Raw genomic sequence first — 24,640 nt, 5'->3', positions numbered from 1 at the left:
CCAGATCTATCATTGTTTGAGTCCACAGTGCTCTCTGGATGTAGGTGAACTACAACTCCAAAACTCAAAGTCAGTGTCTCCTAAACCCAGTATTTTTTGTTGGTCATGGGGGTTCAATGTGGGAAGTTTGGCTCAATTCTATCATTGATGGGGTTGAGAATGCTCTTTGATTGTAGGTGAACTATAAATCTCAGCAACTACAACTCCCAAATGACAAAATCAGCAAGGCATTAGGGAGGTTGAGAACCACTGATTTAAAGTAGTGGAAAATAAGCTGATGTATACATGTGACCCCCCCCCCCCCCCCCAAAGGCACAATATTTTAAAACCCCATGAAACTAAAATCCTGAAAACCTTTGCAAGGCAAGGAGGATTTCCCTGCTAAAACCTGGGAGATGGCAAAGCTATTCTCTCTCTGGTGATTGACAGGTAGGACCCTCTCTCCTCTGAAACCCCCTCCTCCCCCCCAAACCTGGACTGTCTAGGAAGTGGCTCTTGCTGGCCACCAAATCCCACCCACCTCCCCTCCCAAAATAGCAAGGGAGGAGATTGAGAGAGAGAGAGAGGAAGGGAGGGAGCAACCCCTCCAGGAAGCTGCTTGAATTGGAGCCCAGCTTTGGAGACATTTTGCAAGCAGGTGAGTGCAAACAAGAGGCAAGGAAAGAGGTGGGTCCTTTCTTCCTTAAGCAGAGACAGGCAGGAAATCCGTGGAAGGAGGTGCCAGGGGGAGGCCCTCCTATTTCCCCCTTTAATCCAGGAAAACACCCCTTTTTCCTTCTCTCTTTTAAAAGGTAAGGCTTTGCAATCCATGGGGTCTGCTTTGGAGTCGTCTTATATCTGAACTGGAGCTTGGAGACAGCAGGAGGAGAGACAAAATACCCTTCCCTCCCTCCCTCCTGATTGCCTGCTTGCTTTGCTCAGAAGATCCTCAGGTTGTATCTTTTTCTAGCTTGCTACCTGGAAGGAAGCCCTTGAGTTCCCATTGGGCTTTATTGTTTTTGACTTCTTTTTGGATCACCTTTGCCTACCTTGCAGGGTTGTTGGGCACCTAGAGAGACACCTAAATCAGTCATGGGCCAACTTTGGCCCTCCAGGTAGTTGACTCCAACTCCCACAATTCCTAAAAGCCTAATTGTGGGAGTTGGAGTCCAAAACATTAGAGGGCCGTTGTTTGCCCATGCCTGTCCTACATCATTGCTGATATGTGCCTTCAGGTCGATCCCAACCAAAGACCTTCCAGGTATAGTTGACTCCAACTCCCACAATTCGTAAAAGCCAGGAATCGTGGGAGTTGGGGTCCAAAACACTAGAGGGCCGTTGTTTGCCCATGCCTGTCCTACATCATTGCTGATATGTGCCTTCAGGTCGATCCCAACCAAAGACCCTCCAGGTATAGTTGACTCCAATTCCCACAATTCCTAAAAGCCAGGAATTGTGGGAGTTGGAGTCCAAAACACTAGAAGGCCAAAGTTTGCCCATACCTGTCCTACATCATTGCTGATGTGTGCCTTCAGGTCGTTCCCAACCAAAGACGATCCTATCACAGGGTTTTCTTGTCAGGGTTTGTTCAGGAAGGGTTGCCATTGCTTTCACCGGAGGCTGAGAGAGTGTGGCTCAACCAAGGTTCACCCATTGCATTTCCATGGCCAGCGGAAATTTGAATACAGCTCTCCGGAAACGTAGTCCAACACTGAAACTACTACACCATACCTCATTTCATCCATTGGACTTACTCCTAAGTAAGTTACTGTACTTTAGGCCTGTACAGACTTACCTTGGTAGTGAGTCCCACTAAACCTAATGGTATATATCCAAATAGATACATATGTATTGGGAGACCCCAGTGGTGCAGTGGGTTAAACCGCTGAGCTGCTGAACTTGTTGACCGAAAGGTCACAGGTTCGAATCCGGGGAACAGCGTGAGGTCCCGCTATCAGACCCAGCTTCTGCCAACCTAGAAGTTCGAAAACATGGAAATGCGAGTAGATCAATGGGTACATCTCTAGCGGGAAGGTTACAGCGGCGCTCCATGCAGTCATGCCGGCTACATGACCTTGAAGGTGTCTACGGGCAACGCCGGCTCTTCGGCTTAGAAATGGAGATGAGCCCCAAACCCCCAGAGTCGGACACGACTGGACTTAGTGTCAGGGGAAAACTTTTACCTGTACCTCCATTTAAAAGCCCCTTTCTCTCTTTCCTTTGTCTAAGACCAAAAACAGCTCCTGGTTTAAGCAAATGAGCAAAAGCAAGGAGGGTTGCCAGTTTACCAAGGAAACAAACTGGCTTGGCTGGTTGGTTTGCTTTTAGGCTGCTTGCCATCAATGGAAAGGGACTTGACTGGTTTTCCCCCCATCTCTGTTAGTTCCCGTTTGTTAAAAAAATAAAGCTGTACACATCAGGCAAATAAGCTTTTGACCTGGCTTATGTCCCAAGCTTACCCAAAACAACTGTGTTCTTTGTTTCCTCATAGTTTGTCCAGTTGCCCTTTCTATGAGAGAGAGAGAGAGAGAGAGACGCCAAGTAAGTTGTCTTGCGTTCAGTGGGATTTGTTGTTTTTGGAAACAGTTTTGATTTCCACTCTGGGAGAAAAGTGGCGCATACATAAAATAAAATAATAAATTAAAACATTGTTCTGTGTGTTCCAGGTAAACCTATCACAGACTGAGAATTTGAATTAATATGTATATGTGTGTGTTTATATATATATATATATATATATACACACACACATACACACATACTAGCTTGGGGACCCGGCGATGCCTGGGTTGAGAAAGGCATTGTTTGTTTTGGGAAGTTTGGTAATAGCTCTGGATGCAGGGTGAACTACAACTCCTGCACAGGCAAGCCATCCCCCCCCCCCCCCCCCCCCACAAATCCCCTCCAGCATGTTATGTTGGCCCATGTTATTTGAAAAAGGCATGGTTTGTTTTGGGGTGTGAGGTCATATCGGTTTGGTAATTTGTAGTGCTATTTCTTGGGGGGGGGGGGGGGGGAGGAAAGCCAGTCTTTCCTCCCTTTTTTTTTTTACAAATGCTCCCATTAGAAAATTCATAAAGATGTGGGTAAACTGCAATTCCCAAAATCGTAGGGTAATCACCCCAAACCCCACCAGTTTGGCCATGTTGGGTCTGTGTGCCAGGTTTGGTCCAGGTCCGGCGTCAGCTGCGTTCAGTGCTCTCTGGATAAGGGTGAACCACAACTCCCAGATCAGAGGTCATTAACCCCCAAACCCTGCCTGTATGCACAGTTGGCCATGTTGGGTCTGTGTGCCAGGTTTGGTCCAGATCCATAGTCAGCTGGATTCAGTGCTCTCTGGATAAGGGTGAACTACAATTCCCAGAGCCAAGGACAATCACCTGCAAACCCTGCTTGTATGCACAGTTGGCCATGTTGGGTCTGTGTGTCAAATGTGATCCAGGGCTCTCTGGATAAGGGTGAACTATAACTCCCAGATCAGAGGTCATTACCCGCAAACCCCGCATAACCTGTAATGTCAGTGGAGGAAGTTAGAATGCTCTTTGATTGTAGGTGAACTATTAATCCCCAAATTTACAACTCCCAAATGACAAAATCAATTTTTGAGTGATGGTCACTCGTTGGCCTGATAGGTGTGTTGTTGTGTCCAAATTTGGTGTCAATTCGTCCAGTGGTTTTTGAGTTTGGTTAATCCCACAAATGAACATTACATTTGTGTGTGTGTGTGTGAGTACGTATTAGGAGCATTTCTATCCCATCCTTCTCGCCTCCGAAGAGGGACTCAGGATGGCCAAACAATAAAACAAGCATAAGATACAATTAACCTACATTAAAAACAATTATAGATACATTAAAACAGTTTGCCGTTTCACGTCGTCTTCCAAATCAATCCATTGCCATCAGCTAAAAAGTCCATTAAAACCATCTGTTCTGCGAACGCTTGATCCCATAACCAGGGTTTGAGCTTCTTCCGGAAGGTCATAAGGGAGGAGGCAGATCTGATCTCATTAAGAAGGGAGCTCCACAACTGAGGGGCCACCACCGAGAAGGCCCTGTCTTTTGTTCCCACCAAGTGCAACTGTAATGGCGGTGGGACCGAGAGCAGGGCACTCCAGATGATCTTAAGGTCCTTGGGGTTCGTAGAAGAAGATATGTTCAGACAGATAAGCTGGGCTGGAACAGTTTAGGGTTTTATAGGTCAAGACCAGCATTTTAAATTGTGTGTGTGTGTGTGTGTATCCATGAACAATCATGAGATAGATAGAATTTCCAGCAACAAAACTTGACCAGCCATTTCTGTTGTGCTTTTTTCTACTCCCAGGTCAAGATTTGCAGTCAAGATAAAAATAGAGGAACAGAACACAATTGGGCAAGATATGGGGGATAAAATGGAAGAACAGAGACGAGACTATAAAGTGGAGCCACTTGGGAGATTTCTCCCTGTCGTTGATCAATCCCAAATTAAAGAGGAGCCAGATGAGGAACTCCACCCGGATGCTCGCTGCCAGGATTTCCAGGCAACAAGTGATTCAGGAGTAAATAAATCCCAGCTGCCTGGATATGAAAATAAGGATAATAGGACATTTTTCTCAGCACTTTTGAAAGATGTGGCTACCAATGCCAACCACAAACATGAATCCAGGGGATCGTCAAAGTCCCAGATTCTCCTGGGAAAAGTTGAGAAGGCCTCTGCAAAACTGAGTTCTTCTATGAAAGAGAGAGAAGCAATTGAGGATAAAGACAGAACTGGCTTGGAGAAGTTGCGCCAGCGTTTCAGGACGTTTGGCTATGAGGATGCCATTGGGCCACGGGAGGTATTTGGGCGCCTCCAAGACCTTTGCCATCAGTGGCTGAAGCCAGAGAGTCGCACAAAAGAGGAGGTCTTGGATCTGGTGATTCTGGAGCAGTTTATGGCGATCCTTCCGGTGGAAATGCAGAACTGGGTGAGGGAGGACGAGCCAAGGACTTGTGCCGAGGCTGTGGTCCTAGCAGAAGACTTCTTGCTTTGGAAAGAGGAGGTGGAAATACAGGAACAACAGGTGAGTGAATGTTGAGTGAATATTGCCTTGCATGACCAGGTGAGTATATATATTCATGTGTAAGTTGGCCTCATGCATAAATCAAGGGAAGGTTTTGGGGGCCAAAACTGTGCATTTTATTTTGACCCATGTTTGATTAATAATGTATCCATTTTAGTTACTCTTAATTGCCATGGATTGTTTTTCAGAAGGCAGAGCTGTCCCAGAGTGAAGACTTTCCCCGCAAAATTGAGCCCTGCCTGAAGACTGAGCCAAAAGGTGGTGGGAAGACCCCCCTCTTAGGTAAGGTTGTGTTTGTCCCTTAGAGACTCTGTAACAGGTATGGGCAAACTTTGGCCCTCCAGGTGTTTTGGACTTCAACTCTCACAATTCCTAACAGCCGGTCTACAAAATGACTTCTGTATAACCATGCCTTTTCCTTTGTTAGCTGCTTTGGATTCAGAGCACAAAACTACAATGATACTGTTCACTTTAGCCAATAATCAGGAAAGCTGGTCATTGTAGTTCAGGCATTGCACTACAAAGGTGGAATGAATGAGCGAAAGGAAAGGCAAAGGTTTCCCCTGACTTTAAGTCTAGTAGTGTCCGACTCTAGTGGGTGGTGCTCATCTCAATTTCTGAGCCAAAGAGCCAGCGTTGTCTGTAGATACCTTCAAGGTCATGTGGCCAGCATGACTGCATGGATCATCGTTACCTTCCCACCTGGTGGTGCAGTGGGTTAAACCCTGTGGTGGCAGGACTGAAGACCAACAGGTCGCAGGTTCGAATCCAGGGAGAGGCGGATGAGCTCCCTCTATCATCTCCAGCTCCTCATGCAGGGACATGAGAGAAGCCTCCCACAAGGATGATAAAAACCTCAAAATTATCCGGGCGTCCCCTGGGCAACGTCCTTGCAGACAGCCAATTCTCTCACACCAGAAGCGACTTGCAGTTTCTCAAGTTGCTCCTGACACACCAGAAAACAAAACAAAAAACCTTCCCACAGAAGCAGTACCTATTGATTTACTCACATTTGCATGTTTTCAAACTACTAGGTTGGCAGAAGCTAGGACTAGCAGCAGGGGTTCACCCTGCTCCCTGAATTCTAACCACCAACCTTTTGGTCAGCAAGTTCTGCAGCTCAGCGGTTCAACCCACTATGCCACCAGAGGGCCCAAATGAGCAATTATGCAATCCAAAAAAGTAACTGTGTACAGTCTACCCTCCACACGTCCACCTTCCACTATTATAGATTCTGTTCTTTCTGAAATTGATAAATATGTTTTTTTCTAGGAATCTCTAGAATCTCCAGAGAGCATGACTCTCTGTTGTATGATGTTGGGATTCCTAGAGCTAACATGTTTCTAGGCATTTGGAGGTCTTCTAGTGTGACTCTGGGGGCAGATTCTGGCGGAAGTCGGCCATATGGTTGTACTGGAGGATCTAGGGATTCCTAGAGAAGTATACTCATAGGCCAAATAATTGTGGTGATTTCTGTTTCTATATTTAGTCTGGAGAAGAGAAGATTAAAAGGTGGGGACATGATAGCCATGTTTACATATTTGAAAGGATGTCATATTGAGGAGGGGTCGAGCTTGTTTTCGGCTCCTCCAGAGACCAACACATGGAGCCACAAATTCAAACTACAGGGAAACAGGTTCCACCTAAATTGTAGGAAAAAACTTTCTTGATGGTACTGTGTGATGGTGAAACAGACTGCCTGTGAGTGTGATGAAGTTTCCTTCTTTGGAGATTTCTTAAAAGACTGTATCTGCCAGGAATGCTTTGGTTGTGTCTTCCTATATGGCAGAAGGAGGGTAGATTGGATGGCCCAAGGGTCTCTTCCAAATCTTGATTGTAATAATAATAACAATTTATTTATATTCCACCCTTCTCCCTGAGGGGACAGAGCGGATTGCAGCATATAAACAGACACAGGCAAACATTCAGTGCTTGTTACAGTGAAATACAAGGAAACACAAATAACACAGACAAAGGCAAAGGGTTCTCCTTTCATTTCTGGTTCTGTAGGAGGTGCTGTTCTCCATGTCCAAGCTGAGGAGCTTGTGTTGTCCATAGACACGTCCTGGTTTTGTGGCTGGCATGGAGTGTCTTTTTGCCTGTCCTGCTGAGGTGGTAACTATTGATCTACTCACATTTGCATGGTTTCGAACTGCTAGGTTGGCAGGAGCTAGAGCTAACAACAGGAGGTCATCTCGTTCTGTGGATTCAAACTGCCAACCTTCAGGTCAGCAGTCCAGCAGCACAAGGGTTTAATACATTGTGCTTTGTTTCTGTCTCCACAAAAGGGTGAAGCTCATATTATAATTCTTTTTTCTTCAGGTGGTGGCCAAGTGGTTGAGAATGAAAAGAAGCCTTCCAAGCCAGATGGTTTTAAGAGTATGGAACTTGCTCAGATTCCTGTTGATGAAACCAACTGGGATATTTACATCTTTCCTCAAATGGCAAACATACCAAAAAGCCCACAAGAGACAGAAAGGATCAAGGGAGATCTTGCAGATGAGAGAGAAGGAGAAAAACATCCTTGGGAGAGTGATGGTGATACAATCCTAGACAAAAACACCTTCCAAGAGAGATCACACAGAGATAATACTAAGATCAGCTCTGACTGTGCAGAAAGCTTGATACAAACCCAAAGCCTTCTTAAGTGTCAGAAAACAGAAAATGAAAACAAGCCACAACAGTATATGAATGGCATGGAGAACATCACAACGGGAGAAGAGCCATACATGGATTGTGGGACCAGTTTGGGTCCAAAAAGTAAACCAAATAATCCGCTTCCAACAGGAGAGAAACCATATAAATGTTCTGAATGTGGTCACCATTTCAGCCAGAGTTCAAATGTTACTGGAGACAGCATTTATATCTGTTCCAACTGTGGCAAAAGTTTTATTTCTAGTTTGGTGTGTGGACGTGCAAAGATGGTGCACAAAAAAGAGAAGCCATCTCCTCATTCTGAAAAGGGACCCTCTGATTTTCAAATGGGAGAGAAACCATATACGTGCACAGACTGTGGGAAAACTTTCAGCTTTAGGTCGAGCCTTGTTTGCCACCAACGACTTCACACCGGAGAAAAGCCCTATAAATGTCTAGATTGCGGGAAGCATTTCAGCCAGAGCTCAAACCTCCTAAATCACCAGAGAATCCACACCGGAGAGAAACCCTACAGCTGCGTGGATTGCGGGAAATCCTTTAGCAATAGCTCGAGCCTCACGTCTCACGAGAGAACCCACAGAGGGGAAAAGCCCTATAAGTGCTCCAGCTGTGGCAAGAACTTCAGTTGCCATTCGGTGCTTCGGATCCACGAGCGGATTCACACTGGCGAGAAGCCGTACGAATGCCTGGACTGTGGCAAAAGCTTCAGCCGGAGAGAATTCCTCATCGGCCACCAGAGAACGCATACGGGGGAGAAGCCGTACGAATGTTTCGAGTGTGGGAAAAGCTTCAGCCAGCGGTCAAACCTTCTTAATCATCAGAGAAGCCACACGGGAGAGAAACCGTTTGAGTGTTTACACTGTGGGAAACGGTTCAGCCATAAGGCGTCCCTTTTTAAACATGAGAGGACCCACGGTCAGAGTCCAACGCTGGGAAAGGATTCAGCCACCGTTCAAATGGCTCTGAATCTGGCAGAACACACATAAGAAATGAAACCACAGGTGCATCTACACTGGAGTATGAAAGCAGTTTGATGCTACTTTAATGCCATGGCACACAAAGTATTATGTTATACTTTGTATATGTTATACAGACCTCACCTCTGAGGAAGCTTGCCATAGATGCAGGCGAAACGTCAGGAGAAATGCTTCTAGAACATGGCCATATAGCCCGAAAAAACCCACAAGAACTGAGTATTATGTTATTTTTGGTGAAACTTCAAATATGATGTCATGTGACAGGTTTATTACTTAAAACACAATATAGAGCAGTGGTTCTCAACCTGTGGGTCCCCAGGTGTTTTGGCCTACAACTCCCAGAAATCCCAGCCAGTTTACCAGCTGTTAGGAATAACTTCTCTTTGTCATGGATAAATGTCCATATTCATGTAGATAAACATAATCTGTCTGATGATTTAAAGAGTCACTTGTAGATGTTTCGAAGGACTATTTGTGGCATCCAAGATTGTGGTTGTATCCCGTATAGACTACTGCAATGCTCTCTATGTGGGGTTGCCTCTGAAGACTGCCTGGAAGCTGCAACTAGTCCAACATGCGGCAGCCAGATTACTGACAGGAGCGGGGTACAGGGAGTGCACAACTCTGTTGCATCAGCTCCACTGACTGCCAGTTAGCTTCTGAGCACAATTCAAATTGCTGGTGTTAACCTACAAAACCCTAAACAGTTCCGGCCCAGTTTACCTGTCCAAACGTATTCTCCCCTATGAACCATCAAGGTTGTTAAGATCTTCTGGAGGGACCCTGCTCTTGGTCCTGCCACATGGTGGGGACGAGAGACAGGGCCTTCTTGGTGGTGGCCCCTAGGCTGTGGAAAATCTCTCCCGATGGAGGTCAAATCTGCCCCTTCCCTCCGGACCTTCAGAATTCTAGTGAAATCCTGGCTCTGGGACAAAGCATTCCCAGAATAATTGGTTGAGTCCAGCAATAACCTAATAATTACTGACCACATTTGCGGATTGAGTTGAACTTGATTCTATCTTGACGATTTGCCTTATACGTATTTATTCTGTCTGTATTTTAACTTATTATGATTTTATGATGTTTTTAGTTGTATTTGTGCATTGAATTTCTGCTGTTAGCCTGTCTGAGTCCCTCCACGGAGGTAGAGAAGATCAGGATTTAAACGTTTTAAATAAATAAATAATAAAATTAATTGTGTCAGAGAAGAGTTCCTTGTTTCAGTGTTTGTGATGAAAACACCTTCTTCAGGTAATGAATTTTTCTTAATATTTCAACAGGAGACAAGTCTCTGGGACTACAATTACATGTATGAAAAGAACAACAACATACATAAAATAGATATGCTATGGCACCCCTATTGTTATGTTAACATTAAATCAATACATAACTAATACAAGATAGTCAATGTAATGTTCATATGACTTACAGCACTCGCAACAGAATCTCCTGCAGCAGAGCCTGTGATTACTTAATGAAGATTACTTAATTACTGAAGAAGGTGTTTTCATCACCAACACAGAAACAAGGAACAACACCCGGAATAAGAAGCACCATTAAAGCCTTGGCAGACCGTGCAAAAAGAATCTGCGAACCCCACCTCCTCCAAGATGAACTGAACCACCTCAACTGGGCTCTCCAGGCCAATGGAGACTCCACCTCAGACATCAGAAGAGCTGCAAGACCAAGAACAAGCCATGAGAGTAAAGATGAAGATCCACCCAGAGGGAAAGTGTTCCTGCCATACATCAAGGGAACCACTGACCGCATAGGGAAACTGATGAGGAAACACAACATACAAACAATCTACAAACCCACCAAGAAAATCCAACAAATGCTACGTTCAGCAAAGGACAAGAGGGATCCTCTCACCTCTGCAGGAGTCTACCATATACCATGCAGCTGTGGACAAGTCTACATAGGGACCACCAAACGCAGCATTGCCCAAACAAGAATCCAGGAACATGAAAGGCACTGCAGACTACTCCAACCAGAGAAGTCAGCCATAGCAGAGCACCTGATGAACCAACCTGGACACAGCATTTTATTTGAGAACACAAAAATGCTGGACCACTCTCACAACCACCATGTCAGGCAACACAGAGAAGCCATTGAAATCCACAAACATGTGGACAATTTCAACAGAAAGGAAGAAATCATGAAAATGAACAAAATCTGGCTACCAGTATTAAAAAATTCTAAAATTGCAACAGCAAAAACAGCAGAGAGAAAAACAGGCAGGGACATCTAATCACCCTTCAAGAAGAGTTTGCTCCAGGCACAGTCAGCCCATTGTATGCTAATCAAGGTGGTCAGTTGAAAGATTCACACCTAGCCCAACTTACAAAAGTCCTTTGTCTCACCCTGGTCATTCCACAGATATATAAACCCCTTTTTTCCCAGCTCCAGCAGACCTCACCTCTGAGGGGCTTGCCATAGATGCAGGCGAAACGTCAGGAGAAATGCCTCTAGAACATGGCCATATAGCCCGAAAAAACCCACAAGAACTGAGTGATTCCGGCCATGAAAGCCTTCGACAATACATTGAACACCCGGGATACCTTGTTGTAACCTGGTCACTGTGTAGAACTCTTCTCCGACACAACCCTGGATGCCACAAATAGTCCTTTGAAACATCTACAAGTGACTCTTCAAATCATCAGACAGATCATGTTTATCTACATGAATATGGACATTTATCCATAACAAAGAGAATTTGTTCTTCTATATTGTGTTTATAAGTAATAAACCTGTCATATGACATCATATTTGAAGTTTCAACAACACTCACATAATACTTTGTGTATCTTAGTAGTAGATATCCGTGTTCTATATATTACTTTAATGCCATGGCCCAGTTCCATGGAATTCTCTGCTTTTTAGTTTTACTTTCTCTTTAGTCATCTCTGCCAAATAATGTGTTGGTTTAAACTGAGATAAATTACCTTCCTTATCTCAATCTCAAGCGTCTGCCTGAAGGCACAAAGGTAGTAACACACTGGACTTCCTGAATCAGCTTCTAACCTAAAGCACCACTTATCTTTATTTCAGTATTTACACTATATGCATGAGCATCGTAAATCATGTCCACTGGCATCTGAACACACCACAAGAAGCGCATTCCAGTATTATCAGTTCTTCAGCATACACGGGAACTGTCTAAAGTTACACTCTAGCTCTTTAATACAATTCTATGTATTAACTCATGCATTACTAAACCACACAGTTTAAACTACAAGCAATATTTCACTTCACATAAAACAACAATAATAATTATTGAAGCCATTGAAATCCACAAGAAGCCATTGAAATCCACTAGCATGTGGACAATTTCAACAGAAAGGAAGAAACCATGAAAATGAACAAAATCTGGCTACCAGTATTAAAAAAACTCAAAAATTACAACAGCACAACAACAGAGAGTAAACAATCAGACACATCAAATAACCTCTCAAAGAAAGATTCCCCCAGGCACTTCCAAGCCATTAAATGCTAATCAAGGTGGTCAGTTGAAACATTCACACCTAGCTCCAACAGACAAAAGTCCTTTGTCCCACCCTGGTCATTCCACAGATATATAAACCCATTTTCCTACTTCCAACAGACCTCACTACCTCTTCGGATGCTTGCCATAGATGCAGGCGAAACGTCAGGAGAGAATGCCTCTAGAACATGGCCATATAGCCTGGAAAACCTACAACAACCCAGTGATTCCAGCCATGAAAGCCTTCAACAATACATTTATTTATTTATTTATACCCCACCTCCATCTCACTCAAGGGGACTCGGGGCGGCTTACATGAGGCCATGCCCATCAATATAGTAAACACAATATAACACAAGAGCATAACAAAAAACAGAAAATAAAATACATAAAATGCAAAACCAATATAATAAGTGACACAGCAATATAAAACCAAACATTAAAACACAAATAATTATACTGGGCAGGGCCAAATTCAAAGCTAAAATTTTAAAACACTGGGAGATAGGACAATGTAAAATATCAAGGAGGGGATTCAGGGATGAGGAAGGATTTAATTACACGAACCAGAAAATAAAGTGCTTTTGAGGTCATTTTATGCAAAGTTTGGTCAGTTTTCGGGCTCCTCCTGAATATTGCCAGGGTGGGGGCTTGCCTAATATCTCTGGGGAGTGAATTCTAGAGCCGGGGGGCCACCACAGAGAAGGCCCTCTCTCTTGTCCCCACAAGTCGCACTTGCGATGAGGGCGGGAGTGAGAGAAGGGCCTCTCCGGAAGATCGAAGAGGTCGTGTGGGTTCGTTGATGGAAATGCAGTCAGGCAGGTAGGCAGGTTCCAAACTGTTCAAGGCTTTGTAGGTCAAAACCTGCACCTTGAATTGGGTCCGGAAAATAAACGGCAGCCAGTGGAACTCCTTAAACACGGTACTAATAATGTACTAACAATATGCGAGTGCCTCACCAAATGACAACAACTATGATTCCATAGCAGGGAGTCATGGCAGTTAAAGTAATGCCGAACTCCATTCATTCTCCAGTGTAGATGCACCCTATATCTCTTAGGGCGATCAGAGGATGTTTCCCCCATTGTATAGAAAAATCCACCAAAGACTAAAAACAGGACAAACAACAGAGGTATTGTCAGCATTTTCCCCAACTTTGGCGTCCTGGAAGTTGTGCTCAATTCCGGCTACAAGGGGGTGCTGTCGCTCCATCCTATATGACAAAGAGCACTTGATCACAAACTTTGTTTTTTTCTTTGATCGCCAGCATTTTCTGGTATTTCCTTTTTATGGTGCGGTAAAATACTTCCCAACTTAAGTGGTTCCTAATTTATCTACTCACAGCTGTTTTTGAACTGCTAAGGTGGACAGTGAGCTGGGCTGAAGGTTGGGTGCTTGCCCTGACCTGGGCTTTGAGCTGCCAACCTTTTGATTGGTAAGATCTATTGCTGCTGGTGATTAACCAGCTGTGCTAAAGACTGACTTTAATAAAAATGCAGTCAATCAATGCATTTGTATTATTACTGGAAGCCAATGTTTATTAGTGAGCGGGTATTTTTAATCAGTAGGCAATGATCTAAAGGCAGTGGGGTGAAGAAAAAGAGGGTTCACCTGCCCTGTTCAGTTTTTTTAATCATGTCAGGAGCAAACCAAAACATTTGTATTGCTTTAAAAAACAGACAAACAAACAAACAAAACACAGTGTTTGCAGACTTGGTATTCTATTAAATGTCCTTTGACCAGTATCTGGCCACTTGGAGTGCTTCTGGTGTTGCTGCAAGAAGGTCCTCCATTGTGCATGTGGCAGGGCTCAGACTGCATTGCAGTAGGTGGTCTATGGTTTGCTCTTCATCTGCCGGGAAGTAGCAACCAATAGTGAAAGGACCAAGGCAGCGATATCTCCAGCCCACCCCATTTGGGTATCAGCCAGCACGTCAACGACTTAAATCAAGAAATAGTTTTTTAAGAGCTACAGAGACACTTGCTGGAACACCTCAGCAAGCGAGAGTCCAAAAGTGGCAGGCTCATCCCAGAACCTCAATCAATGGCTGATACCAAATGAGAGACTGCCTCCTGGGTACACAGAAAACTGGGTGACTTGGAAGGAGCTGAACAGACTGCGCTCTGGCACCAATACAGTTTAATACCATTTTAACTGCCATAAATTAATCTTGGGATTTGTGGTTTGGTGAGGCACCAGAAGTCCTTTTGTAAAACTACAACTCCCAAGATCCCATAGCATTGAGCATTGAGCAGTGGCAGTTAAAGTGGCATCAAACTGCATTCATTCTAGTGTCCATACTGTAATGGAAGGCAAAGGAAGTCATTAAAGCTTTATTTCTGATGAGCTTTACCATTTGGTTTATTGGGCTGCTTCTTCATAGTTCAAAAAACCATAAATGGTCTGAAGGCGTAATAAAACATACATGATAAGGGATATGGAGCTGTTAAGATGTTGTTGGACTACAACTCTACTTGGTCCTAACCAGTTTAGCTAAGAGCCCTAGCTAGAAAGAACTAGTGAAAGTAACACTCATAAGTCATAAAGGTTCTCTGGAGGCTTTTAAGCAGAAGTTGGATGACCATCTGTTGGGGGTGCTTTGATTGGGTGTTCCTGCATGGCAGAATGGGGTTGGATTGGATGGCCCTTGGGAGTATCTTCCAACTCTAGGATTCTATGATTCTATAAATTTAAGAAATATTTCAACAGGATACCCTTCCAGACATGTTCCTGGGCACTTTGGTAGCTTCATAATCAGCAGAATAGGGTTAGATTGGTTCGTTCGGAAGAGACTGAAATTCGGAATGAAACATGTGAATTTGGACTTCTGATGCAGTTTTGAACCATGCAGGAAAAGAAGGGGGATCTGAATTTGAATCACTTACCTTTTTTTCTGGAAATATTCTATAATGTTTGGATGTCTCCCAAGGTTATTTTAATTTTCACAACCATTAAGCAACTTTGGTAAAGGCAAGGGAATTTTAAAAATCTCATGCCTTCCGCACCACGGGCAATACAAGGAGGGAATTGGTTGTGGCACAGCTGGCTGAGTGCCAGCTGCATTAAGATCACTCTGACCAAAAAAGGTCACGAGTTCGAAGCCAGCCCGGGTTGGAGTGGGTTTCCAACCAATTGTGTGTAGCCTGTTGTCGACCTTTGCAACCCGAAAGACAGTTGCATCTGTCAAGTAGGAAAATTAGGTACCACCTTAAAAAGTGTGGGGAGGCTAAATTGACTGATTAATGAGGCCATAAAGAAGACTCCAGCAAAGCATTCCAGCGGGGAAGCATGCGGGGAATGCGGAAGTGTTTCATCAGCGTTGCAGATGGATGAGGAAAGCGACAGCTCCCCTGGTGGCCAGAAAAAGTTAAATAGCTTCTGTGTATGTCTGTATATGTTTGTATGTCAAAAATTGGCATTGAATGTTTGCCATATATGTGTACACTGTAATCCGCCCTGAGTCCCCTGCGGGGTGAGAAGGGCGGAATATAAAAGCTGTAAATAAATAAATAAATCTTAAACTGTAGTAGTTTGTGAAGGCCAGGCCCCCAATGGTAGAGATTGCAAAAGGCTCTGCTGTTAAACTACATTTCCCCCAATGCTCACCTGCTCATTAGCCAAAATGGCTGAAGGACCCAAAAGTAGCTGTCTGTAGCAGTCTTCATCTAAATATAAAATAAACTGATTGAATCTACAAAGGTGTCTAAAGAAGGCAGCAAAGCAATAAGCAACTTTTGCAAGAGAACATAAACTGCTTAAAAACCAATCCTTTTACTTTGGCCTTATTGCCATGAACAAAGCACTGGGGTAGCCAGCCAACCAGCCCTTTACGTCAGTAAGTAATGGTAAAATAAAATGATTGATTGCATCTGCAAATAGAAATAAACAGATGGATGTGTCTTGAGGGTCCCCTCCAACTCAGTAGAGGAAGCAAATGGATGTCAGGTAAGTTTGGATGGTGCCTTTCTGCCCAGAAGAAGGGGGTCAGTCTAGATCTCCCTTGATGGGGTCTGTACTATGATTTCTGTGCTCTGCCAATTTAACACAGTTTGTGCCACACAGAGTTTGTGGAGTAGAACAACTACTTTCAAAGTAAAGACCACCCGATGAAACAGGGAATAACACTTTCAAACCAGGAACAGGTTTTCTTTATTTTAAATAAAAACTTTGAAAATTCACCAAAAATCCACGGATAAGTCAAAGGTTATAAAATTCTGTGAGCTAACAGTGGTCCATGTGTTCTACCACTGTAGCAAGTTTCATCAGGATTTATGCAACATGACACCACTTTAATTACCAGGACAAAATGCGATGGGATCACAAGTTTTTCCTCTGCTCAAACTGGTGCCTTACCAAACCATAGCTTCCAGGATTACAAAGCACTGAAACGTGGCAGCTAAAGTGATGTCAAACTGTATTTTTTCTATAATGTAGGCGCACCTTAGACTCGATCAAATCGCAAGAAATTGGGTTCTCCATTTCTGCAAATAATGTTTCTAATAATGCTAAAACGAACATATAGTGGAAGCAGTGACAGACTTTGTATTTCTAGGTGCAAAGATTACTGTAGACACAGACTGCATTCAAAAAATCAGAAGATGTTTACTTCTTGGGAGGAGAGCAAGGACCCATCTTGATAAAATAGTGAAGAGTAGAGACAACACACTGGCAACAAAGATCCGCATAGTTAAAGCAATGGTATTCCCCATAGTCACCTACGGATGTGAGAGCTGGACCACAGGGAAGGCTGAGCAAAGGAAGATAGACACTTTTGAACTGTGGTGCTGGAGGAAAATTCTGAGAGTGCCTTGGACCATGAGAAGATCCAACCAGTCCATACTTCAGGAAATAAAGTCCGGCTGCTTATTGGAGGGAAGGATATTAGAGGCAAAGATGAAGTACTTTGGCCACATCATGAGAAGAAAGGAAAGCTTAGAGAAGACAATGATGCTGGGGAAAATGGAAGGAAAAAGGAAGAGGGGCCAACCAAGGATAAGAATCATAGAATCATAGAATCAAAGAGTTGGAAGAGACCTCATGGGCCATCCAGTCCAACCCCCTGCCAAGAAGCAGGAATATTGCATTCAAATCACCCCTGACAAATGGCCATCCAGCCTCTGCTTAAAAGCTTCCAAAGAAGGAGCCTCCACCACACTCCGGGGCAGAGAGTTCCACTGCTGAACGGCTCTCACAGTCAGGAAGTTCTTCATAATGTTCAGATGGAATCTCCTCTCTTGTAGTTTGAAGCCATTGTTCCGCGTCCTAGTCTCCAAGGAAGCAGAAAACAAGCTTGCTCCCTCCTCCCTGTGGCTTCCTCTCACATATTTATACATGGATGTTATCCTTGAATGGACTGGATTGACCTTGAAGGAGCTGCTGGTGGTGACGGCCGACAGGGAGCTCTGGCGTGGGCTGGTCCATGAGGTCATGAAGAGTTGGAAGCAACTGAACAAGTAAACAACAACAAAACATATAGCCATCTTGAGCACCACACATTGAATCACGTGAATGATAATAGAAGTACACAATTGAAATATGCAGTATTTATTTTACATCCAACCTCACAACAACCTTGCAAGGTAGGCTAGGGTATTTCTATCCTACAGATGTGTAACCAAAGCTTGCAAAGCCTGAACCAGAATTCCCAGACTAAGGTAAAAGTCAGTAAATCACTGGGATACCTGACACACAAATAAATGATGAAATCACTTAGGAAAAAAACAACAATCCTAACTTCTAAATTCAAAAATAATATTAGAACTAGAAGTATAATTGGGCACAATACATTGATTAAAAAATTGACTTGGGCAACCCAGTTCTATGTATGCTCACACACACAGGAACAAGAATGCATTCACACAGTAGAATTAATGCATTTTGATACCATGGCTCAATTATAGAATCATGGGTTGTAGATTCATGATGCACCAGCATTATTTGGTAGAGGGAGCAAAAGACCTTGGAAGACTATAACTCCCATGATTCCATAGCACTGAGGCATAGCAGCAAAAATGGTGTCAAAACTGTGCTTAATTCTACAGTGTAAATCAGGCTTGGGCAAACTCTGGCCCTCCAGGTGTTTTGGACTTCAACTCCCACAATTCCTAACAGCCAAAAGATATTATTCCACAGATGTATAAACCTCACTTGTCTAGTTTCCAACAGACTATACAGCATCTGAAGATGCCTGCCATAGATGTGGGCAAAACATCAGGAGAGAATGCTTCTGGAACATGGCTATACAGCCAGGAAACCGGACAGCAACCCAGGTCTCTTCTTTTCCATATGGGTTGACTCATGTGCAGTCAGACTCAAAGCAATTGCCAGAATCCGAATATTTTGAGATGCCCTGCCGCGCGTGTACCTTCTCGTGTTTTAGGAGGCCAGAACTCTGCTTGAACCTTTTGCCGCAGTGTGAGCATTCGTAGGGTTTCTGACCGGTGTGGTTCCTTCTATGTCGGGTAAGGCTGGATTTGTTACTGAAGGTGTTTCCACAATCCGGGCACCGGTAGGGCTTTTCTCCAGTGTGGATCCTCTCGTGCTTCACCAGGTTTGAGCTCTGAGAGAAGCGTTTTGAACAGACCGAGCAGCTATACGGAGTCTCTCCGGTGTGGGTCCTCCCGTGAACAAGAAGGCTGGAGCTCTGCTTGAAGCTCTTGCCGCAGTCCGAACATATGTACGGTCGCAGACCTGTGTGGTTTCTCATGTGCCGGATCAAGCTGGAGCTCTGGCTGAACCTTTTCCCGCAGTTGAAACAGCAAAAAGGCTTTTCCCCGGTGTGTTTCCGCTTGTGCCGAGTGAGGCTGGATTTGTTGCTGAAACTGTTCCCGCAGTCGGCACATTTATACGGCTTTTCGCCCGTGTGGGTTCGGTCGTGAGTGAGAAGGGCTGACCGTTTCTTAAAACTTTTCCCACAGTCGGAGCATTTGTACCATTTCTCAGCCGGGTTCGTTCTCTCGCGGTTCATTCTGCTTAGTTTGTCGCCAAAGCTGTTGGTGCAGACAGAGCAGTAACAGGGATCATCTCCTGCAGAAAGCTGTCTATTTGTATTGTCTCCTGGAACAAAGAGATATAATCTTTACACAGATTGTTTGAAGAAAACAACAGATGTACTGCACACAAATATCAGGCAAATCGTTGTGGATTTCTTCAGCCCTTTTCAATAACAAATTTTAAGCAGTTACACAGTTTCAGTTCCAATTTCCCCTCTTGTTTCTTTTACACATTTTTTCCCATGTCAGGAGCGACTTGAGAAACCATAAGTCGCTTCTGGTGTGAGATAATTGGTCATCTGCAAGGACGTTGCCCAGGGGACGCCCGGATGTTTTGATGTTTTGCCATCCTTGTAGGAGGTTTCTCTCATGTCCCCGCAAGGGGAGCTGGAGCTGACAGAGGGAGCTCATTTGTGCTCATGACTTTGGAGGTGTCTATGGACAATGCCTGCTCTTTGGCTTAGAAATGGAGATGAGCACCACCCCCAGAGTCGGATACGACTGGACTTAATGTTAGGGGAAACCTTTATCTTAATTATTATCATTATTATTATTATTATTTAGATTTTATGTCTTGATCGAGATCCAAAGCAGCAAGAAGATGGACACAGGGATATGTGTTCCCCATTCCTTCTGTACAATAAAACTCACGGAGTTTCTGCATGTAAATCCACAGAAACAAGGGAAAGGAAATAGTTAAGGAAAAATGAGAAAATGGCAAGGGAACTGTAGATATTCCCATCCTGGGATGCATCTACATTGTATAATTAATGCATTTTGACACCACTTTCACTGCCATGGCCCAATGCTATGGAATCAAAAGAGTTATAGTTTCTATGTATTGTCGAAGGCTTTCATGGCCGGAATCACTGGGTTGTCGTAGGTTTTTTCGGGCTATAAGGCCATGTTCCAGAGGCATTTTCTCCTGACGTTTCGCCTGCATCTATGGCAAGTATCCTCAGAGGTAGTGAGGTCTGCTGGAAGTAGGAAATTATAGTTATAGTTTCTCTTTAACAGGACTCCATAGCAGTTAAAGTGAGATCAGACCTTATTCATTGTGCAGTGTAGAGATACTCCCTCCATCTCCCTTCTTACCTCTTTAAACATCCTAGGATCCTTTGTGCATTCCAACATCCAACACAGGTGAATACTTTCTCCAGTCTCTCAAGTGGAATAGAGTTCCAAAGGCTCCAGCAGGCAATGTTTTTTCCCCTCTAAGAGATGGTGCTTGCAGTAGAGAACAAATCAGGGTGCATTCACATTGTAAAATCAATGCAGCCTGACACCACTTGAACTGCCATGGCTCAATGCTTTAGAAGCATGGGAGGAGTTGTAGTTTTGCAAGGTCTACATTTTGCCAAAGTAGGGCTCGTGCCTCACCAAACTACAACTCCCATTATCCCCATAGCATGGAGCCAGGACAGTTAAAGAGTGGTATTACTCTGCAATTAATTCTGCAGTGTAGATGTACCCTTTGTTTAAGACTGCATTAATCCAAGTTAACTCATGCATGCATGCACATTGCACACCCAAACAATGAAATGTCTTAACCTTTTTTTTTTTTAGCAGAGGCGCAATGGCATTTCGATCAGTCTTGCTCAGATTTGTCTTATTGTTGTGTTCTTTTTAGAGAGGCTTTCCCCCCTTTTGTTTTCCACTTCCTATCATGTGATGTGATTGAAGCCAAGGCAGGAGGCTGGCACTTCCAGACCCTACTAATCCTTTGCTGGAGAGCATGGATGGCTTAGTCAAGGATTTGGAAATTGTATATGGGTTTCTGTTTTGTTTTGTTTTGTTTTTTAAATATACAGTTCAAAACCTCTGGCTTTCTTTGCTTGCAAACAAAAAAGAGGCAAAAATGAACTAAGGAATGTAGAAGTTTGGAAATATTTTATATTTTTTTAATTTATCATAACAGAAGTAAACCGAGGGTACAATTGTAATGTATTTCAAAAAACATCAAGTTTAAAAACTTTGCATTATACTAAGTGTCCTTTGACCAGTAGTTGGCCACTTGGAGCGCCTCTGGTTTTGCTATAAGGAGGTCCTCCATTATGCATGTGGCAGGGCTCAGGCTGCATTGTAATAGGTGGTCTGCGGTTTGGTCTTCTCCGCACTCGCATGTCATGGACTCCACTTTGTGGCCCCATTTCTTAAGGTTGGCTCTGCATCTTGTGGTCCCAGAGCGCAGCCTGTTCAGTGCCTTCCAAGTCACCCAGTCTTCTGTGTGCCCAGGAGGGAGTCTCTCATTTGGCATCATCCATGGCTTTCGGTTCCTGGTTTTAGCCTGCCACTTTTGGACTCTCGCTTGCTGAGGGGTTCCTGTGAGCATCTCTGTAGATCTTTAAAAAACTATTTCTTGATTCAAGGCATTGGCGTGCTAGCTGATATCTGAACAGAGGATAGGCCGGAGATGGCTCGAGAGCAGTACGTGTGAAAAAGATCTTGGAGTCCTCGTGGACAACAAGTTAAACATGAGCCAACAATGTGATGTGGCAGCAAAAAAAGCCAATGGGATTTTGGCCTGCATCAATAGGAGCATAGTGTCTAGATCTAAGGAAGTAATGCTACCCCTCTATTCTGCTTTGGTTAGACCACATCTGGAATACTGTGTCCAATTCTGGGCACCACAATTCAAGAGAGATATTGACAAGCTGGAATGTGTCCAGAGGAGGGCGACTAAAATGATCAAGGGTCTGGAGAACAAGCCCTATGAGGAGCGGCTTAGGGAACTGGGCATGTTTAGCCTGAAGAAGAGAAGGCTGAGAGGAGATATGATAGCCATGTATAAATATGTGAGAGGAAGCCACAGGGAGGAGGGAGAAAGCTTGTTTACTGCTTCCATGGAGATTAGGATAAGGAACAATGGCTTCAAACTACAAGAGAGGAGATTCCACCTGAACTTCCTGACTGTGAGAGCTGTTCAGCAGTGGAACTCTCTGCCCCGGAGTGTGGTGGAGGCTCCTTCTTTGGAAGCTTTTAAACAGAGGCTGGATGGCCATCTGTCAGGGGTGCTTTGAATGCAATATTCCTGCTTCTTGGCAGGGGGTTGGATTGGATGGCCCATGAGGTCTCTTCCAACTCTTTGATTCTATGATTCTATGTCACTGCCTTGGTCCTTTCATTATTGGCTGCTACTTCCAGACAGATGTCAAGTGGTGCAATACCAGCTAAACAGTATATTTTTTTTCCAGTAGTATAGGGTGTAGACATCCTGTGATAATGTGGCATGTCTCATTAAGAGCCACATCTACTATTTTAGCGTGGTGAGATGTGTTCCACACTGGGCATGCATATTCAGTAGCAGAGTAGCAAAGCGCAAGGGCAGATGTCTTCACTGTATCTGGTTGTGATCCCCAGATTGTGCCAGTCAGCTTTCATATGATACTGTTTCTAGCGCCCACTTTTTGCTTGATATTCCGGTAGTGATTCTTGCAGGTCAGAGCATGGTCCAGGGTAACTCCCAGGTATTTGGGTGTGCTGCAATGCTCCAGTGGGATTCCTTCCCAGGTAACCCTCAGAGCTCGAGATGCTTGCCTGTTCTTAAGATGAAAATCACATGTCTGTGTTTTAGATGGATTAGGAATCAGCTGGTTTTCCCTGTAATAGGCAATAAAAGCATCTAGAACTTCAGAGAGCTTCTGTTCAACCATCTCAAAGTTCCTTGCTTGGGCGGTGATGGCACAATCATCAGCATATATGAAACTCTTTTCCTTCTGGCAGTGGCTGATCATCTTTGTAAATGTTAAACATTGGTGGAGCAAGTACGTTTCCCTGAGGCAGGCCGTTCTTCTGTTTTCACCATCTGCTTCTCTGGCCCTGGAATTCAACAAATAAGCTCCTGTTTTGTAGCAGATTTCCTATGAAGCGAGTGAGGTGGTAATCCTTTGTGATATTATAAGTTTTTCTCAGGAGGCAGCAATGATTTACAGTGCCATAAGCTGATGACGGGTCTATGAAGACCGCTCCTGTAATCTGCTGCCTTTCAAAACCATCTTCAATGCAGTTTGATCCAACTTTAACTGCCATAGCTCACTGCTGTGGAATCCTGGGAACTGTAATTTGGTGAGGCACCAGCACTCTTTGGCAGAAAAGACTACAGACCTTGCAAAACTATACATCACACAATTCTATAGCTGATCCATGGTAGTTAAAGTCATGTCAAACTGCATTCATTCATCAGTGAAGATCACAGAGGTTTCCCAAACTTATTTGGTCTACCACTCTTTTTCAGAAATAAATATTACTCAGCACACTCTGGAAATCTACCTTCTTTAAGCCAACAAAAGGAAAGATGCAATGACACATTTGTGTGATTTTATGAGTCTAAGTTTCTACCTACATCCTACAACATAGTAAAGACAATTCTCGTACTTTTTTTTTTTTTTGGCAATAGTTCTGTTATTTGACTAGCACCCAAATATCAGGAATATAACAGCTCTTGCCTGAGATAGCAAAAGGCAAGCAAACTAAAAACTAATAGGAAACTATTAAACTGGGTTTTGTTCTTTGGTCTGCCTCTGATCTATGTATTTGATATTAAATTGTCAAATATCTAACTAAATTAACCAAGAAATATCATTACATGCACGGGCGAAGCTGCAGAAAATCCTGCCAATCGAAAGGTTGGCAGTTTAAGCCCGGGTTGGGGTGAGCACCCGCCATCAACCCCAGCTCCCTGCCCACCTAGCAAATTGAAAGTAGATATGTGAGAAGATAAAAGGTTACTGCTTTAAAAAGTGGGGAGTTTATAAAAGGTGCCCATAAAACAATTTGATCTGGAGGACGTCTAAGAGCTCCCCACCCCAATGCCTGGAGTTGAGCACAGCCTCCAGATGCTAGAAGTGGGAAAAGATGAGAAAAGTCTGTCCCTGTAAACCGTATAATGGCACTGAATGTTTGCTGTATATGTGTTTTGTAATCCCCCCTGAGTTCTCTCGTGGAGACACAGCAGAATATAAATAAAGTATATTCATATTGGGTTGTTGTAGGTTATGCACCTGATGAACTAAACTGGGCACAGCATATGATTTGAGAACACAGAAATGCTGGACCACTCTCACAACCACCATGTCAGACTACACAGAGAAGCCATTGAAATCCACAAGCATGTGGATAATTTCAACAGAAAGGAGGAAACCACGAAGATGAACAAAATCTGGCTACCAGTATTAAAAAAAACTCTAAAATTACAACAGCACAACAACAGAGAGGAAACAAACAAGAACATCTAATCACCTCTCATCAAAAGTTTGCTCTAGGCACTGTCAGGCCATTATATGCTATTCAAAGTGGTCAGTTGAAACATTCACACCTAGCTCCAGCAGACAAGAGTCCTTTGTCCCACTCTGGTCATTCCACAGATATATAAACCCTTTTTCTTAGTTCCAACAGACCTCACTACCTCTGACGATGCTTGCCATAGATGCAGGCAAAACGTCAGGAGAGAATGCCTCTAGACCATGGCCATATAACCCGAAAAAACCTACAACAACCCAGTGATTCTGGCCATG

At 43.8% G+C, this 24,640-nt stretch overlaps 2 protein-coding genes across 6 annotated transcripts; one reads left to right on the top strand and one right to left on the bottom strand.

Annotated features, from left to right (window-relative positions):
- Nucleotides 1-554: 554 nt before the first annotated feature.
- LOC132765274 (zinc finger protein 436-like) lies at nt 555-9,026 on the top strand. 5 transcript variants are annotated; one of them, XM_067465257.1, is made up of 5 exons: nt 555-637; nt 2,471-2,520; nt 4,301-5,018; nt 5,207-5,300; nt 7,341-9,026. In XM_067465257.1, the coding sequence occupies exons 3-5, from the start codon at nt 4,356-4,358 to the stop codon at nt 8,657-8,659; spliced, it is 2,076 nt and encodes a 691-aa protein (XP_067321358.1). In that variant the 5' UTR covers nt 555-637; nt 2,471-2,520; nt 4,301-4,355; the 3' UTR covers nt 8,660-9,026. The 5 variants fall into 5 exon arrangements, with proteins under 5 accessions (XP_067321358.1, XP_067321361.1, XP_067321357.1 ...); XM_067465260.1 differs by lacking the exon at nt 2,471-2,520 and having other exon boundaries at nt 5,210-5,300; XM_067465256.1 differs by lacking the exon at nt 2,471-2,520 and having other exon boundaries at nt 7,341-9,025.
- Nucleotides 9,027-17,663: 8,637 nt separating this feature from the next.
- On the bottom strand, nt 17,664-20,801 carry LOC132765276 (zinc finger protein 554-like). Its single transcript, XM_060759536.2, has 2 exons — nt 20,223-20,801; nt 17,664-19,191 (listed from the first exon to the last, which is right to left on the bottom strand). The coding sequence occupies exon 2, from the start codon at nt 19,100-19,102 to the stop codon at nt 18,431-18,433; it is 672 nt and encodes a 223-aa protein (XP_060615519.2). The 5' UTR covers nt 19,103-19,191; nt 20,223-20,801; the 3' UTR covers nt 17,664-18,430.
- Between the last annotated feature and the right edge of the window lie 3,839 nt (nt 20,802-24,640).

The sequence above is a fragment of the Anolis sagrei genome, chromosome 2, assembly GCF_037176765.1.
Source record: "Anolis sagrei isolate rAnoSag1 chromosome 2, rAnoSag1.mat, whole genome shotgun sequence".
In the NCBI taxonomy this organism is placed as follows: domain Eukaryota; kingdom Metazoa; phylum Chordata; class Lepidosauria; order Squamata; family Dactyloidae; genus Anolis; species Anolis sagrei.
This window is presented reverse-complemented; position numbering and strand designations above follow the sequence as displayed.